A 16335-nucleotide genomic window follows, 5' to 3' on the forward strand; every position below is an offset into this window, starting at 1 on the left:
CCATGCGCCACTTCTGGCCCTCGCGTGCCCGTTGCCTACCTTTTGCACGCTCATTGCGCACCCCATTGAACGACGACCACCTTTGCAAAGACAGCCCCCCCCTTTTCCCCAGGCCGAATTGCACCAAGGTTGGTGGGAGGGTGGGACTCCAAGACCCATGTGCCTCTTCTGGCCCTTGGGGAGCCTTGCGTGCCCGTTGCATACCTTTTGCACGTTCATTGCACACCCCATTGCACGGGGACTCTCCTCTTCCCATCTTTGCAAAGACCCCCACACACACAAACGCTGCCGAGCTGGAGTTTGCACCACAGTTGGTGGGGGTGGGACTCCGAGACCCATGCGCCTCTTCTGGCCCTTGGGGAGCATTGCATACCATTTGCATCCTCATTGCACACCCATTGCACGGGGACCCTCTCCCTGTCTTTGCAAAGGGTACCCCAGGTCGAGCCGGAGTTTGCGCCAAGGTTGGTGGTGGGTGGGTGGGACTCCAAGGCCCATGTGCCTCTTCTGGCCCTTGGGGAGCATTGCATACCATTTGCACCCTCATTTGCACACCCCCTTGCAAAGGGCACCCCAGGCTGAGCTACACAAATGTAGAGGGAGACGACAAATTGTGGATTCTGGGAAAGACCGTCGTCCTTTCTCTTCCAGCGTGCCATGGAGGGGGGCATCTTTGCCCAGCACAGCGTGCGGGTCCTTCAAGAGCTCAACCGCCAGCGCCAGAGAGGCCAGTTTTGCGATGCCACCCTCTCCGTGGGCAGCCTGGTTTTCAAAGCCCACTGGAGCATCCTGGCTTGTTGCAGCGCCTTTTTCCAAACCACTTACGATGACGGCGGCGTGGCCGCCAGCAAAATCATCCTCCCGGACACCTTCGTGGAAGCCTTCACCCTCCTCCTTGACTTCTTCTACACCGGCCACCTGGACGTCACCTCGGACAACCGGGACAAGCTGCTGGAGACGGCCAAGGAGCTCTGCGTCCCCGAGGCCATCCAGCTGTGCCAGGAGTTTCAAGCCAGCCTCTCGCAGAGCGGCGAAGTTCCCAGCGACGAAGTTCCCGGCGCCACTTCGCCGGCGGAGGAATCGATTTGCGAGGCTGAGCCCCCCAACCCCCCCACCTCGGAAAGTCCCCAGACCCGGGGTGTCAAAGGAGCTCAGGGGCCACGAGACGGCCCCGCCCTCCCTCGGGGGAAGTTGAAAAGGCTCCCCCAAACTAACGTTGTAAGCCGCGCAGGCGACGTAAAGGATACCCCGGAATGTAAGGAACTTAAACGGCCCCTGAAAAACGAAGCCGCCGAGGACGCGGGCGCCAGTCACGAGGTGGCGTGCGGAGTAACGTGCTCTCTAGGAATTGCCCTTGTCTGCTCCTGACCCAGAAAAATGCGGGGGGGGGGGAAGAGAAGAGGGGAGGGGAGGGGAGGGACGGGGGGCAGGGGAAGGTGTGGTGGAAGCAGGGAAAATTATGGGGGTCCTGAAAATATCGCGGGCAATTTGATGCAGGTTGCTCTGTTTGGAGAGGGGCGAATTTGGGGTGCCACTATCCTATTTTTTTTTTAAAAAAAGAAATGTTTACGTGTTTGGACTGGTCAAGTAACCAGCCCTCATTGAGGTCCTGAGACAATCTAGTGCAATTCTGCTTTCAAGGGCGGGGAAGATATTCTACAAGCAGCCATGTTCTTCCTTCCCAGCAGGAGACCCCAGAGGTCCTGGGATCGAGCGATCTCCCTTCCGAAGATCACAATGGAGGAAGGGAAAAAGATGACACGGATGAAGATTACGTCCCTGATCAAAAGAGCGTCCGGACGAGAAAAAGACCGTCTTTAACCAGAGCCTCTCGAAGCAGCAGTGGCAGCGGCTCCAAAAGCACCGGAAATGGCCACCATCACAAGGCTGCGGCCCTCAGACCCCGCAGAGGCACGGCTGAACCGGTTGAATGTCCCACCTGCCATAAGTCTTTCCTCAGCAAATATTATCTGAAGGTCCACAACAGGTAAGTTCAGTCTTCTAGGAATGACCATGTTCAATCTCACTCCCTGGAATGACCGATGATGAATCAGTCTTCTAGGAATGACCTAAAGATGTTCAATCTATCTCCCTGGTCAACCTCATTCCCTGGGATGACCGATGATCAACTTCACTCCCTGGAATGACCAAAGTCCAACATTGCTAATTCGACCCCATTTTTGTGATGTTTTCCTCCACCCCTTGAAAGGAAGCACACGGGAGAGAAGCCCTTTGAATGTTCCAAGTGCGGGAAGTGCTACTTCCGGAAGGAAAACCTGCTGGATCACGAAGCCAGGAATTGCGTGAGCCGGTCGGAGCAGGTATTTGGAACGACAGGTCCCTTCTCCTGGTTGGAGAGTTGGAGGGTCATGGACTTTGGGAAAGTCCCCGTACTTGCGTGGGCAGGAAGCCCCAATCTTTGGCCAAGTAGTCAACTTTGGAAAAAGAAACCTGGCTTGTGTTGCAAAGCTGGTCTCGGAAGTTCTCCAGAACCTCCTCCTAAGAGGAAACCAGCTACTTCACAGGGCTGGGAAGGTGAGTGGAGTAAGATGGAAGGCTTGTTAGTGGTTCCAGCTTGACTCATCTCTCTCGTCTTCCCCACCTCCCCTCCCCTCCCCCACCAGGTGCACACCTGTTCTGTCTGTCAAGAGGTCTTCAAGAAGCAGGTCGAACTCCGGCTGCACATGGTGACCCACACGGGCGAGATGCCTTACAAGGTGAGTTTGCCTTGCGCTCGAGTGTCTTGCTGGGCACGGACGGGTGACGGGTGGCGCGCTGAGAGATTGCTCCTGACAGCCCAGCTGTGGCTGGACCCATGCTTCCCAGCCCTTACAGCTGTATGTGAAAACCGACATGCATGTCGTAGAAACCGCCATTGAGGGAGAATTCCGCTTCTGTTGTGCGTCGTTGTTGCGTTCTGCTGTTCCCAGCCGGGATTTCCCAACCCAGCCCAATCGAAGCATGCTGGGGAGGGGGAGGCGGGGGTAAACGGCTCCAGTCCTCACCCTGTCTCGGTGGCCCCTTGGCGCTGAGCGACGCCCGCCTGTTTTGCAGTGCTGTTCCTGCATTCAGCAGTTCATGCAGAAGAAGGAACTGCAAAGCCATCTCATCAAGCTGCACGGCGCCCCCAAGCCGCACGCGGTGAGCAAGCATCAGCGGGGTGTTCCGTTCCCAGAGGTGGTATTCAGCCGGTTCGGGCGAATCCATAGCGTCGACTGTGTTTGGGCCACTGCACTGCCCCGGCGTAATGCTGTCCTATTTAAGCCACATTTTCAAGGCCGGGTGCATGCACAAAGGCACGCAGGCGGGGCAAACCAGTAGTAAGAATATTGGAAACCCACCGTTCCCCCTCCCCCGACAAGCCACCTGAGACTTGGTGGGAGGAAGGAAGCCCCCCAACACCGACAGGATAGAAGCAACCTGCCCCTTTCCTCATCCCCGGCCCGTCTCTTCTCCACCAGTGCTCCTCCTGCTCCAAATGCTTCCTCTCGCGCACGGAGCTGAACCTCCACGAGGCCTTCAAACACCGGGGCGAGAAGCTCTTCGTCTGCGAAGAGTGCGGCCACCGCGCTTCCAGCCGGAATGGCTTACAGATGCACGTCAAGGCCAAGCACAGGTGCCGGCAGGGGAAAGAAGGGGCGAGCTTCAGCTTGCTGGGGACGCTGTAGTCTATCTGACGGGGTGCTTCCTCTCCCCGCCAGGAACGAACGGCCTCACGTCTGCGAGTTCTGCCAGCACGCCTTCACCCAGAAAGCCAACCTCAACATGCACCTTCGGACCCACACGGGCGAGAAACCCTTCCAGTGTCACCTCTGCGGGAAAACCTTCCGCACGCAAGGTATGGGGAGACGTAGTTCTCGGCTGCCGCCTCTCTGGTGATCTGGCTGTAGCACGGGGGCGAAGTGTTGACTCCACCGCACGGGTGGGATTCGCTTACCTTTGTTACCGCTTCGCAAATGTAAGCGCGTGCGATTAGCCACCTCCGTGCATGCGCAGGGAGCGCCAAAAACGGGACGTGATTACATCCGGGTGGGTGGGCGGAGCCACCCTCAGTTGCCGCTACCAGTTTGCTCGAACCGGATAGAACCGGCTGAATACCAACATTGCTCCACCGGCTGAACGGGAAGCGAGCTGGATCGTCTGGACAGAACAGGATTCTTTCTGGCTCTGCTCAGGTAGTCTTTGAGTTACAGCCACAGTGAAGCCCCAGATTTCGGTTGTTAAAGGAGACATTCATTAAGTGAGTTTCGCCCCATTTTACGACCTTCCTCGCCAGGTTGGTTAAAGGGTATCCCTGCGGTTGTTAAGGTAGTAACACACAATATTGCTAATTGAACAGTATTGATTTTGCTTGCCAGAAGTTTGCAAAACTTGACCCTCGGGACGCTGCAACCGTCATAAAGATGAGTCACTGGCCAAGTGTCTGAATTTTGATCACGTTGGGATACTAAAAACGGTCGTCAGTGTGAAAAACGGTTCTAAGTCACTAAGCGAAACTCACTTAACTGTCTCACTTAGCATCCAAAACTTGGGGATCAATTGTGGTTGTAAGTCGAGGACTATCTGTTGATGGCACATGCTAAATTAATAATAATCAGCCAGGATCAGGTGTGTAGGAGTGGTGCGGTGGTCTCGAGGTGGAGCTCTCGCCTCACAATCAGGAGGCTGTGAGTTCGATCCCAGGTAGAGGCAGATATTTCTCTCTCTCTGGGCACAATGAGAATATATATATATCTGCCGAACAACACTCCGTACTGGCCACAGGAAGGGCATCCGGCCATTTAACACTCTGCTAGCTCCATTCAGTTGCCCAGACTGCACCCTGCAAGGGATTACGGGGTCTTTAAAAGATAATGATGATGATGAACCAGGATCAGGTGTGTCTCTCCGTCCAAACTGGGAAGGACGCCCAAGAGATCCGGTCGCAAGTGTGAGGCAAAGCCACCTCCATCCTGCAGGTTCATCTCTTGTCTGATTTTTGTCCTTGCCCCCAGCGAGCCTGGATAAGCACAACCGGACCCACACGGGGGAGCGCCCCTTCAGCTGCGAGTTTTGCGCCCAGAGGTTCACCGAACGTGGCCCGCTCCTCAGGCACGTGGCCAGCCGGCACCAGGAAGGACGGCCGCACTTCTGCCAGATCTGCGGGAAAACGTTCAAAGGTAACGGCCGGATCGGGGAAGACCCGCGCCGCGTTTCTCCCACTCTGCGAAGGAAGCAGCGCCCTTTCCTTGGGGGGGGAGCAGGGAAGGCCTGGCTGACTCCAGACTCTCTCTCTCTGTGGGGATCAAAGGTGTGGGATCCCGCTTAACCGGTTTTCCCCTCGTAGCGGTGGAACAGCTGCGGGTCCACGTCCGTCGACACAAAGGGATGCGGAAGTTTGAGTGCACGGAATGCGGGTACAAATTCACACGGCAGGTATTGTGTGTGCTGTGTTCTTTCCGCCTTCTATGAGCCACGGTGGCGCAGTGGTTAGAATGCAGAACTGCAGGCAAATTCTGCCCACTGCCTGGAGTTCAATCCTGACGGGTTCAAAGTTGACTCGTCCTTCCGAGGTGGGTAAAACGAGGACCCAAAATTGTTGGGGGGGCAATAATGCTGACTCTTTAAATCGCTTAGAGAGGGCTGTAAAAGCACTGTGAAGCGGTATATAAGTCTTAAGTCGGGTCAGCAACCTGCGGCTCCGGAGCCACATGCGGATCTTTGGGCCCTGTGCTGTGGCTTCCTGTCAGGTGATCCCACCACTGGCTGGCCCCACCCCTCACCCTCTCTCTCTCTCCGCCAGGCTCACCTGAGGCGCCACATGGAAATCCACGACCGAGTCAAGAATTACAATCCTCGCCAGAGGAAGCTGCGCAACCTGGTTATCGAGGACGAGAAAGTGGTGGTGGTGGCTTTGCAGGCCCCCAACGTCCTGGAGGTGGGCTCCGCGGAGGTGATCGTGGAGGCCCTGGCCCAGAGCGGCCCCAACGTGGGTCTCCCCACCGGACAGAGACTTTGCTCCGACGAGAATTTGGGCCCCGCCGAAGTCACGGAACAGGCCTTCCTCATCACGATCCCGAACAACTGTGGGATGTAGCGGCGTGCTTCCCATAATAAAAAAAGATTAGCCAACCGTTTTGTCTGGAATGGTTTAAGGTTGGGCAGGGGGTTGGACTAGAAGACCTCCGAGGTCCCTGCCAAATGTTAATTCTGTAATCACAGATCCATTAATTCAGCAGAATGGCTTGCCTCCAGAGGTTGTGGGTGCTCCCATCACTGGAGGTTTCCAAGAAGAGATGAGACTTAAGTTGTCTGAAATGGTGTAGGGTCTCTTGAGCAGCGGGGTTGGACTAGATGACCCCACCAAGGTCCCTTCCTAGAGAGGCTCTGGAGCCTGGGGAGGGCAAAAACGGCCTTCCCCAAACCCCTGGAGGCCGGAAACAGCCTATTTGCCAACTTCCGGTGGTACCGGAAGGCCCGTTTTTTGCTCTCCTCAGGTCCCAGAGCCTCTCTAGGAGCCTGGGGAGGGCGAAAATAGCCTTCCCCACCCTCCTGGAGGCCCTCCGGAGAGGCCGGAAACAGCCCGTTTGCCAACTTCCGATGCCGGAAGTTCCGCAGACCGTTTCCGGCCTCCGGAGGGCCTCTGGAGGAGAAGGCCGTTTTCGACCTCCCCAGACTCCTAGAGAGGCTCTGGAGCCCGGGGAGAGCAAAAAAACAGGCCTACCAGGCCCACTGTGCGGGGCACATATAATTATGGGTGTGTATGAAACCCCCCCCCCAGCTCTCCTCACTTTTGGCACACGATGGCAAAAACGTTAGCCATCACTGCTATAGAGGGTCTCCCGCCTGAGCAGCGGGTTGGACTAGAAGACCTCCAAATGCAGTTTCTGTGTTCTGATTTTTTTCAGCAAAAAATTGAATATTTTTCTCTCTCGTCAAACTATTCATGCCCCTTGTTACACAACCTTGTTGCAAACACATTATCTGATTTTACGATTTTTTTTCCCTCTCTCACCGGAGAGGAAGAAACTCCCCACCTCACCCCACCCCACCCACGCAGCAAGGCAAACCAGGAATGGTGGCTTATTCCAGCTCTGAAAGCAGGCGACGAAACGCAGAGATTTGGACCGACAAATTACATTTTTCCCCCCTGCTTTCAAAATAAGTGAATTTTCGCCCAGCGGGGACAGGATGGAGACCCCCTCTGTGTAAAATGCACCCCCTGTCCTCTCTCTCCCCCGCCTCCCCCCCCCCCTTGGCCTTCCCCAAGCAGATTCCGGCAGTGTCAACACACATCATTTTATTTGGCACTTTTCAAGTTTTTCAAAAGCTGCTTTACCGAAACCAGAATATTATTTTTGCTTCGAAGGAGAAAGAAATCTACAGTACGTTTGGCCGAGTGCAAAGGACTACATTTAAAACATTCAAATAAATACAAAAAGTCGCCCGAACGTCCCACTCGGGAAACAAGAGGTTGCAGGTCCCCCCTTCTTCTTGAAACAGCCCCTCTGCCCCACAATATAATAATTATTCTCGTACATCGGAAGGTATCAAAAGCAGAACCACGTAAAACAGCCACGACCACGTAAAAAAACAAGCCCGTCTTTAAATACAGGGCAGTCCTCGACTTAACGACCGCGATGGAGCCCAACATTTCTGTGAAGCGAAACAGTTTTGTGAATTTTGCCATCGTAACTTTGAATGGTCACTAAGTGAACTGTTGTAAGTGGAGGACTTATGGGGGGGGTTTTGCAATTGCAAGTTGCAGTGGGTAAAATGGAGAACGAAGTAGCAATGGAGGAAGAAAATAATTTTTTTCTTCCTGCGTTGCTGTTGCGCTCTCTCTCTTTTACCTCTGTTCTAGGCCAGTGCGTAGAAATTAAAAAGTCTATTTAAAAAATATCTTTTTCTCCATTGAGTACAGGCCATGGGGAATAATAGTCTTAAAAAAACTGCAAAAGGGTAATTTTTTTTCCAAGATGCTAGTCCTCTTGATGAATGAATGGCAGAGGGAGGGCGTCAATTCAGCCTTTAAAAAAAAAAAACTTTAAAAATCCCTTCATTTGGTAAAATGTAAGGGGTCTTTGTCTGGCTGAGGAGAGAAGAGCCAGGTGCAAATGAAACCGTGAATGAAATTAAACGAGGATTATCCACCTGGAAGAAGGGAAGATGCTGGGGATATCCCCTTTGTTCTGCAGGGGATCCATAATCCATGTTTATGTTTTTAATTTTGCAAAAATCCACTCGCAAAATGCAAGCAGGGTGCCACATATGGCAAAAATCAAGGCTCCCCCTCAATTTAAGGCACACCCAAAGTGGGGTTCAGCAGGGTTTCCGTTCACACATCCTCCACAGCAGCTCAATTTCAGCTGGTGCGCCATATAACCCATCATTCATGGTTTATTACCCAGACATTAACACGAGGCTTTCTTTTCGCCTCCAAGGCACACTGGCTCGATGTGCAATTACTTCCAGGAAAAAAAAAATGGCCTCTCTCTCTCTCCAGATGCAGAACGACAGAAATGTAAAGGGGAAGGGGGCCATAGAGGACATCCAGTCCAGCCCCTTGCTCAGTGCGGGACAGGCAACACGATCCATCCCCCCCCACCCACCCACCCTCCAGCAAATACCAAGGAATGGATGGCACGGCATGTCAAAAGACAGAAGCTCTGGTCAACTTGACTGGGTGATGACAAGAGAAGCAGAATCCGGGAAGGGGGTCTCCTTGAGGTCATCCATCCCAACCCCGGATGAGAAAAAAAAAAACCCTCCCTCGGCTAACCCACAGCGGACCAATCTCCCCATCCAGACCCTTCTCTCTGGGACTCCATCCAGATTGTGAGAAACGGGAAGGGTGGGGAGAAGGCAGGAGGAGAACCCGGGAAGGGTCTCCTTGAGGTCATCCATCCCAACCCCGGATGAAAAAAAAAAAAAAACCCTCCCTCGGCTAACCCACAGCGGACCAATCTCCCCATCCAGACCCTTCTCTCTGGGACCATCCAGATTGTGAGAAACGGGAAGGGTGGGGAGAAGGCAGGAGGAGAACCCGGGAAGGGTCCCCTTGAGGTCATCTATCCCATTTTTAAGATCAATACAGAAAACTTGACCTATGAATTCTGAATTATGTCCAGACTCAAAAAAGGGGAATGGACACATTCTGGTTTGGCTTTTACGCCCCAGGCTGCATTTCTGACCCTCCCCTAGCACGGAAGGCCTTCCCTTCAAAGGTTTCCCCCCTTCCACCCCCGTGTCTGAACCCCAAAACCTCTGTCCACCCCCTCAATTAATCGTTCGGGCACCGCCCTGCAACACCACCCCGTTCCTGGAGCTGCAGGACAGGTCCAAGCGTGACAACCAACTTGGACAATGGGGTACCACCACCTCCCAACCCCCAAGGGGTACTACGAGACCACCGACAAGCCACAACCCCTTAACGCAGCTCCTGCAAGTCTTGTCGCGGAGGGTTGGGGGCGAAGGGGTCTTCCCGCTTCTCCTCCTCCTCCTCCTCCAGGGCCGTTGGCATGAACTGACGGAAGATGCTGACGCTGTTGTGCCAAAAAATGGGCTCCGGCAACTGGCCGGCCACGCTCCACTTCCGGGTCTCGGGATCGTACGATTCCACCATGCTGGAGAGTTCAAAAGTATTGTCGTAACCGCCGGAGACGTAAAGTTTACCTCCGAGCACGGCCAAGCTTCCTCCGACGTGCACCTAGAATGGAGAAAAGGAAAGGAAAACGTACCGAAAATTATTATTTATGATGGTTGCACGGTTAAGACAGGATGGATCTGGCATTTTTACCCAGCCGTCGAGTCCGTCCCAAGGACGTGGGAGAGGCAGAGGTGATCGACAGGGAATTTGTCGCAGGATTTAAGCCGTTCCAAGCCAAAGCTGCCTTTCTGCAATTGACCGATGGTGATTTTTGTCAATGCCGATGGTATAATTATGGTTGGTCACAGATTCGGACAGATGTCCAGGCCGGACTGGGCAATTTTGATCACCTATCGACTCCTTATCGAGGAGCTGAGATAGACAGATGTTGTGGTATGATGTTAAGGGGTTTGCTGCAGGATTTAATCTGTTCTACGGCAAGCTGCCTTTTGCAATTGACTGATGGGGATTTTGTCAATGCCAATGGTTGCACAATCAGCCAGAGATGTTTAGAGTGGATTTGGCATTTTTATCCACCCATTGAGTCCTTCCCAAGGATAGGCAGAGGTTGCTGTTTGATGGCGTTAAAGGTAATTATAGTTTATATGGTAGTTTATAGTTTATTGTCATTGCACACAGTACAACGAAATTAAATGCCGTCTTCACAGTGTACATTATAACTATAAAAATAAGAACACAAACGTACATCCTTTACATTCTATATAATTGAAATTGAAAACCCGATATTGCACGATACCGTAGAATCCAATATGGTTACTGCCCTGGGATAGAAGCTGTTTTTCAGCCTATTTCTCCTTGTTTTTTATCGACCTGTACCGTCTGCCAGATGGTAATAGTTCAAAAAAAAAAAAAAAAAAGGGTGAGATCCAGGATGAGATGGATCTTTAAGGATGTTTTGAACTTTCTTAAGGCAGTGGGAGCTATAAAACTCTTCCAAGGAGGGGAGAGGGCAAACCCATGATCCTCTGGGCAATGACGTTGACCCTCTGGAGTGCTGTCAATTGAGAATTGAAGTCCACTCCTCTTAAATTTGCAAGACCCCCCTACCTACCTGGAGCATCGGAGGGATTTTGTCCCATTGATTCTTGGCGGGGTTGTAGACATCAACTTCAGCCGAGTCATCTCTGCAGGACAAGAAAAAGAATTGATAATAATTAATTAATAATTACTCATGGCTAAGGCGGGACTAGAACTCACCGTCTCCCGATTTCTAGCCTGACGCCTTAAACCTGACACCCAACTGGCTGTCACTACCTGAATATCCTTGTTATTAATCGAGGTTTTAGGGTGTGTGAAGTAAAGCTTCAGATTTCTTGATGGAAAGGAAACTTTTTCAGAAAATGCAAGTTTCCCCACCCACCCCCTTAATATCCCTAGTAATCAGGCAGCTTATGAAACACCCCAAATGCACACAACGCAAAATGAGACCTTCTTCCTTTGCCTGTTGTTCGTTTCCGCAAGAACCTTCTAGAGGAGTTGTCGGTCAGGAGTTGTGAGTTAAGCACAGAATGTTCCTTCGGCCGGTTCCGATTGCCAAGTGTGAGAGCAACAGGTGTGACCCGGGGGTGGGGGTGGGGGTGGCGGGGAAGAGAGGATGGTGAAAAAAAAATTCATTTGTCACCTCCAAGCCGGAGACAAAATCCAACCACGTTAAGATGTAGTCCTCCGCTTACGACCACAACGGAGCCCAACATTTCTGCTGCTAAGTGAGACATTCGTGAAGCGACTTTTACGATTTTCCTCGTAAAACGAACCACTGAGGTTCTTAAGCTAGTAACACGGTCATTATCAATTTGGGAAATTCGCGGGAAAATTCGGTCTGTTTTTTTTCCCGTTGGAAGAAACTTTGGGAGGAAATTATGCCATGGAGAATCCAGAGGAAAGGATAAATCGGCGTTTTTTTTTTTCCTGTCTGCTTCAACAACAGGGAAGGTTTTTCTTGGGTTCGGCGAGGAATTCGAAGCATGCTTTAAACCCGGCTCCGGAGAGCTGCGCGGCGAGAAAATCCGCGGGGACCAGCTGCTAATTTCAGTTCTGGAAAGGCCCGCAAAAAAATCCTTGGCATGCATTCCTCGTTTGTCTCCAGAGCCCACAAAGGGGGGTGGGGGGTGGGTGGGAGAAGAGGGGCTGGAGCCAAATCCCTCTTAGCAGCGGTGGTAGTGGTGCCCGTGCCTGTTTTCACGCCAACCGTGCGGAAATGCCAACGAGGTTCTTAGCAATCCACCGTCCGCAAACACAACCGTTATCTGAGTGATAAGAGAAGGGGAACGAGTTCCAGGCCTCGTCACCTGAAAGGCCATTTTTGGCTAAAACCCTCGAGGGGTCTGGCCGGCAGCGATAAGACCACCGAAAGCAGCTCACGTCGTCCGCCCGAAGATTTAGGACCCAGAAAACAGGGGTCCTTTTCTCCCCATCCGATTCGGGGAGGGGAGGCTCCCCAAAAACCTGTGCAATGCAGGCCCGCCCCCCGAGAGCAGAGAAAAATTGCAATAATCTCATTTCTTTATTTTTTTTTTATTTTTTCAAATCAAGAGCTGGTTTCTTTTCCAACAAGGGAAAAACTGCCAGCCAGCCAGATAACTTTAAGAGCCTCTGGAAAAACGGGGGCTATTTTTATAGTCTCTGGAAAGGCGGACTTGTAAAAATCTTCATTTTGCAAACTTTGTTCTACTTTTAGCAACCGGTCCTTTTTTTAAAAAATAAATAAATAAATAAATAAAAATAAAAATGTTCTTTTAAGGCTAAAAAAGAGGCCGACCACAGAAAAGTGGATCGACCCAGTTACAGCTCGTCCTCAAATTACAACCATCCATTTAGCAACTGTTCGAAGTGACGACGGCACTGAGAAAAAGTGACTTAGGACCGTCTTTCACACTTACGACCATTGGTCACAAGATCAAAATTCGGGCGTTTGGCAACTGACTCGTATTTATGACGGTGGCAGTGTCCCGGGGACACCTGATTCCCCCTTTTGCGACCATCTGACAAGTGAAGTCAATGGGGAAAGCCGGATTCACTTAACAACCATGTAATAAAAGTGTAAAAAAAACCAGTTGTGTTGTAACTTCGAATGGTCGCTAAACAAACCATTGTAAGCCGAGAACTGCCTGTATTTTCTTTCTAGACTATCTGATAATATTCTATAATATAAAATAAAATATAAAATAATATAGTAATGCAATACAATATAATTAATATAATGTAATAGTTTAATACTATAATACTATACCGGGGGTCTCCAACCTTGGGAACTTTAAGCCTGGAGGACTTCAACTCCCAGAATTCCCCAGCCTTAAAGCTCCCAAGGTTGGAGGCCCCTGTACTATACTATAATACTATAATATACATATCCTAATATCCTAATTTTATACTTATACTCTTATACTATACTATACTACCCGTGTTTTCCCGAAAGTAAGACCCTGTCTTATATTTTTTTGAACCCTGAAATAAGAGCTTGGCCTTATTTTCGGGGAGGTCTTATTATTTTGGGGCACATGGAGGAAACCAGAGGAAATGGCGGGGAGCGGCTGCGCGTGCATTTAAATATTTTTGGGGAGGGCTTATTTTCAAGGGGGGGGCTTATTTTAGTGCATGTACTCAAAAGCGCAATTGGGCTTATTATCAGGGGATGTCTTATTTTAGGGGAAACATACTATACCCGTGATGGCGAATCTATGGCACGCGTGTCACAGGTGGCACGTGGAATGTTGCCTTAGCTCACCTCCAGCACACATGTGCGCGCCAGCCAGCAGATTTTCGGCCCTTTCAGGCCCACTGGAAGTTGGGAAATGGGCTGTTTCCAGCCTCCGGAGAGGTGGGGAAGGCTGTTTTTGCCCTCCCCAGGCGCCAAGAAAGCCTCTGGAGCCTGGGGAGGGTGAAAAATGGGCCTACCAGGCCCATCGTGCCATCACATTGTAAAAGCGGGGGGGGGGGGGAGAACAGGAGGTCGCACACACATGTGCGGGGTGCACTGAATTATGGGCGTGGGCACATGCACATGTGATCCCCCCCGCTTTGGCATGCGATGGCAAAAAGATTAGCCATCACTGTACTATACTATTTCTATTTCTATTATTTCTATTTCTATTATTTCTATTTCTATTATTTCTATTTCTATTTCTATTTCTATTACTATTACTCTACTAGCTGTTTTGGGACTCCGCTCTCAGTTCCTGATGCCCTAATGGGGGTCTTTCTGCAACTCTTCCATCGGAGACCCTCCCTGTTACCTGACGAAGTACATGAGCCCTCCGAGAGTGACCGCCTTGGGTGCGAAGGACCAAGGGGGCAGAGGCCCACAGTTCACCAGAGACCACAGGTCCGACTCGGGGTCGTAGCACTGCATGACCATGGACTCCTTGCCGGCCAGGGAGCCGGTGGCGTAGAGCTTCCCGCGGTAGGTGATGGTGGAGCAGTCGTCCATGGGGTAGAGCATGGGCTGCAACACCTCCCAGCTGTCCAGCGTGTGGTCGTAACGCTCGGTGCTGTCGGCCGCCACGATGTAGAGCAGGCCATCCAAGACGGCCGAGCTGTGGTACTCGCGGGCCTTCAGCATGGGGGACACCTCCGTCCACTCGTTCACGCTGGAGTTGTAGCGCCAGACGCAGTCGTAGAGCCGCGAGCCGTCGGAGCCGCCTGCAGAGAAGAGCGGCCATGTAGAGTGGTCAGTAGGGGTGGCAGAGAGCCAGCTTTGGGCTAGTGGGGAAGGCGCCAGGCTTAGAAACCAGGAGAGGGTGAGTTCTAGTCCCGGTTTACGCATTAAAATATGGCTGGTAAATGGGGAGTTTCTAGTTCCACTTTAGGCAGGAAAGCCAGCTGGGAGTCGGTGAGTTCTAGTCCCACCTTAGGTAGCTTCCATGCCTAAGGTGGAACTAGAACTCACTGACTCCCAGTGACTGGGCCACCGTCTTGCCTGCCTATTACCGAACTAGAACTCACTGACTCCTGGTGATGGATTCAAAGTCACTCAGCTGGCTTTCCTACCCAAGGTGGGACTAGAACTCTCTGTCTCCCAGTGACTGGGCCCAAGTCCCCACCCAGCTAGCTTTTCTGCCTATTACCGAACTAGAACTCACTGACTCCTGGTGACTGGGCCCAAGTCACCCACCCAGCCTGCCTGCCTATTACTGAACTAGAACTCGCTGACTCCTGGTGACGGGTTCAAAGTCACCCAGCTGGCTGAACTACAACTCCTGGTTTCCCGTTCTGGGTTCAAGGAAAGCCTCCCCAGTCCCTTCCACTTTCAAAACCCCACCCGCGCAGGTGCGATCCTAACCCCCCCCCCCCCGCAAAGGTGGGTCACAGGTGCAAGAAGGGTGGTCCTCACCGGTGACGTAGACATCGTTGCCCAGGGCCACAGCGCTGTAGCCTCCTCCCAGGTGCTCGGGGAACTCGGCCAGGTAGCGCCAGTGTCCCGTGCGCGGGTTGAAGCCATCCACGATGACCAGCTCGTCGCAATCGCGGTCGCATCCGCCCAGCACCACCAGCAGCTCGGCCAAGCCGGTGGAAGGGCGCGGGCGCAGGCGGGCGCAGGGCGCTCTCTCGTGGCGATCCAAGCGGCCGGCTTGGAAGAGCCTGGCTTCGGCCACCAGGCGCAAGCAAGCCGAGGATCGCGCCACCAGCGGCTCGCCTTCCACCTGGGCCAGCAGGGCGAAGCGCCGGACGAAAGGCAGCCGCACGTGGGCCAGCAGCTGGGGCAGGAGCCCTGCGCGCGATCCGGGCTCCGCGCGCACCCAGCGCAGGGCCAGGGCGAAGGCGGCTTCTTCCTTGGGGACGCGCAGCGCGTCCTCGCGCAGGTAGGAGACCAGCCTGGCCAAGGGGACGCTCTCCAGCTGGGCGCCCAGCTCCCCGTCGGGGTCGGCGGCGTGGCGCAGGACGCAGCGGCGGGCGGCTTCGGCCAGCGGGGCGCAAGCGAAGGTCTCGCCGAAGTCCTGCATGTCCAGGGCGGCCGAGGGCTCCAGGCGGGCGGCCAGCCAGGCTCCGCAGGCGGCTTTGACCGCCGGGAACTGCAGCAGGTCGGCGGCGCGCAGGAGCCGCTCGGCCAGCTGAGGCTCCTCGCCGCTCAGGGCGCCCAGCCGGCCGCTGTAGGCGAAGTCCAGCAGCAGCGCCAGGCAGTCCGGCTCCACCCCGTGCAGCTTCACCCGCGAGGCGCGGGCTTCGCGCAAGCCGCCGCCGAACATGGCTCGGAAGTAACCCGAAGCCGCCGCCAGCACCGCCCGGTGCGCCCCGAATTCCTCGCCCGTGCCGGCCAGCAGCGTCACGTCCAGCAGAGCCCGCTCCGAGCGCAGCGAGGCCAGGCCGCGCAACAGAGCCGCGCCGTGCGCCGCTTCCGCCTCCATGGCTGGGAAGGGGCGGACTGAGCGCGCAGGGGAGGGGAGGGGAGGGGAGGGGAGGGGGCTCGGATCGCGCAACCGGACCGCCCTCCTGGGAGGGACCTCGGAGGGCGGGGGAGGGCAGGGGGGGCTTCTTCCCCTCCGTCCCTAGGCTGCCCTGCGAGGATTTCCCACCCATCATCCTCCCATCCATCATCCACCGATCCATCATCCACAGCGCTGATTAATTCTTGCAAAGCGCAGTGGTTTTTTTTTTGTTTTTTTTTTGCGGGCGCCCGCTTGGAGATGGAGGAGCCCTCAGTTGAGTCCCGCTGGCTTTTTTTTTGGGTGGGGGGGAGGGCTGGGGAGGGG

General features: G+C 53.5%; 2 protein-coding genes across 2 annotated transcripts; one reads left to right on the forward strand and one right to left on the reverse strand.

The window, feature by feature from the left end:
* Nucleotides 1-619: 619 nt before the first annotated feature.
* Nucleotides 620-6111, forward strand: ZBTB48 (zinc finger and BTB domain containing 48). The gene is made up of 10 exons (XM_034424204.3): nt 620-1317; nt 1689-1987; nt 2210-2321; nt 2625-2717; nt 3055-3141; nt 3462-3616; nt 3702-3838; nt 4995-5159; nt 5327-5415; nt 5783-6111. Exons 1-10 carry the CDS (start codon nt 658-660, stop codon nt 6074-6076), a joined length of 2091 nt encoding a protein of 696 aa, XP_034280095.2. The 5' UTR covers nt 620-657; the 3' UTR covers nt 6077-6111.
* A 2805-nt stretch (nt 6112-8916) lies between these two features.
* LOC117669631 (kelch-like protein 21) lies at nt 8917-16031 on the reverse strand. Its single transcript, XM_034424199.3, has 4 exons — nt 14979-16031; nt 13882-14287; nt 10701-10773; nt 8917-9688 (listed from the first exon to the last, which is right to left on the reverse strand). The coding sequence occupies exons 1-4, from the start codon at nt 15988-15990 to the stop codon at nt 9410-9412; spliced, it is 1770 nt and encodes a 589-aa protein (XP_034280090.2). The 5' UTR covers nt 15991-16031; the 3' UTR covers nt 8917-9409.
* Nucleotides 16032-16335: the final 304 nt, after the last annotated feature.

The sequence above is a fragment of the Pantherophis guttatus genome, chromosome 15 (assembly GCF_059756535.1).
Source record: "Pantherophis guttatus breed Tessera chromosome 15, ASM5975653v1, whole genome shotgun sequence".
Taxonomy (NCBI): Eukaryota; Metazoa; Chordata; class Lepidosauria; order Squamata; family Colubridae; genus Pantherophis; species Pantherophis guttatus.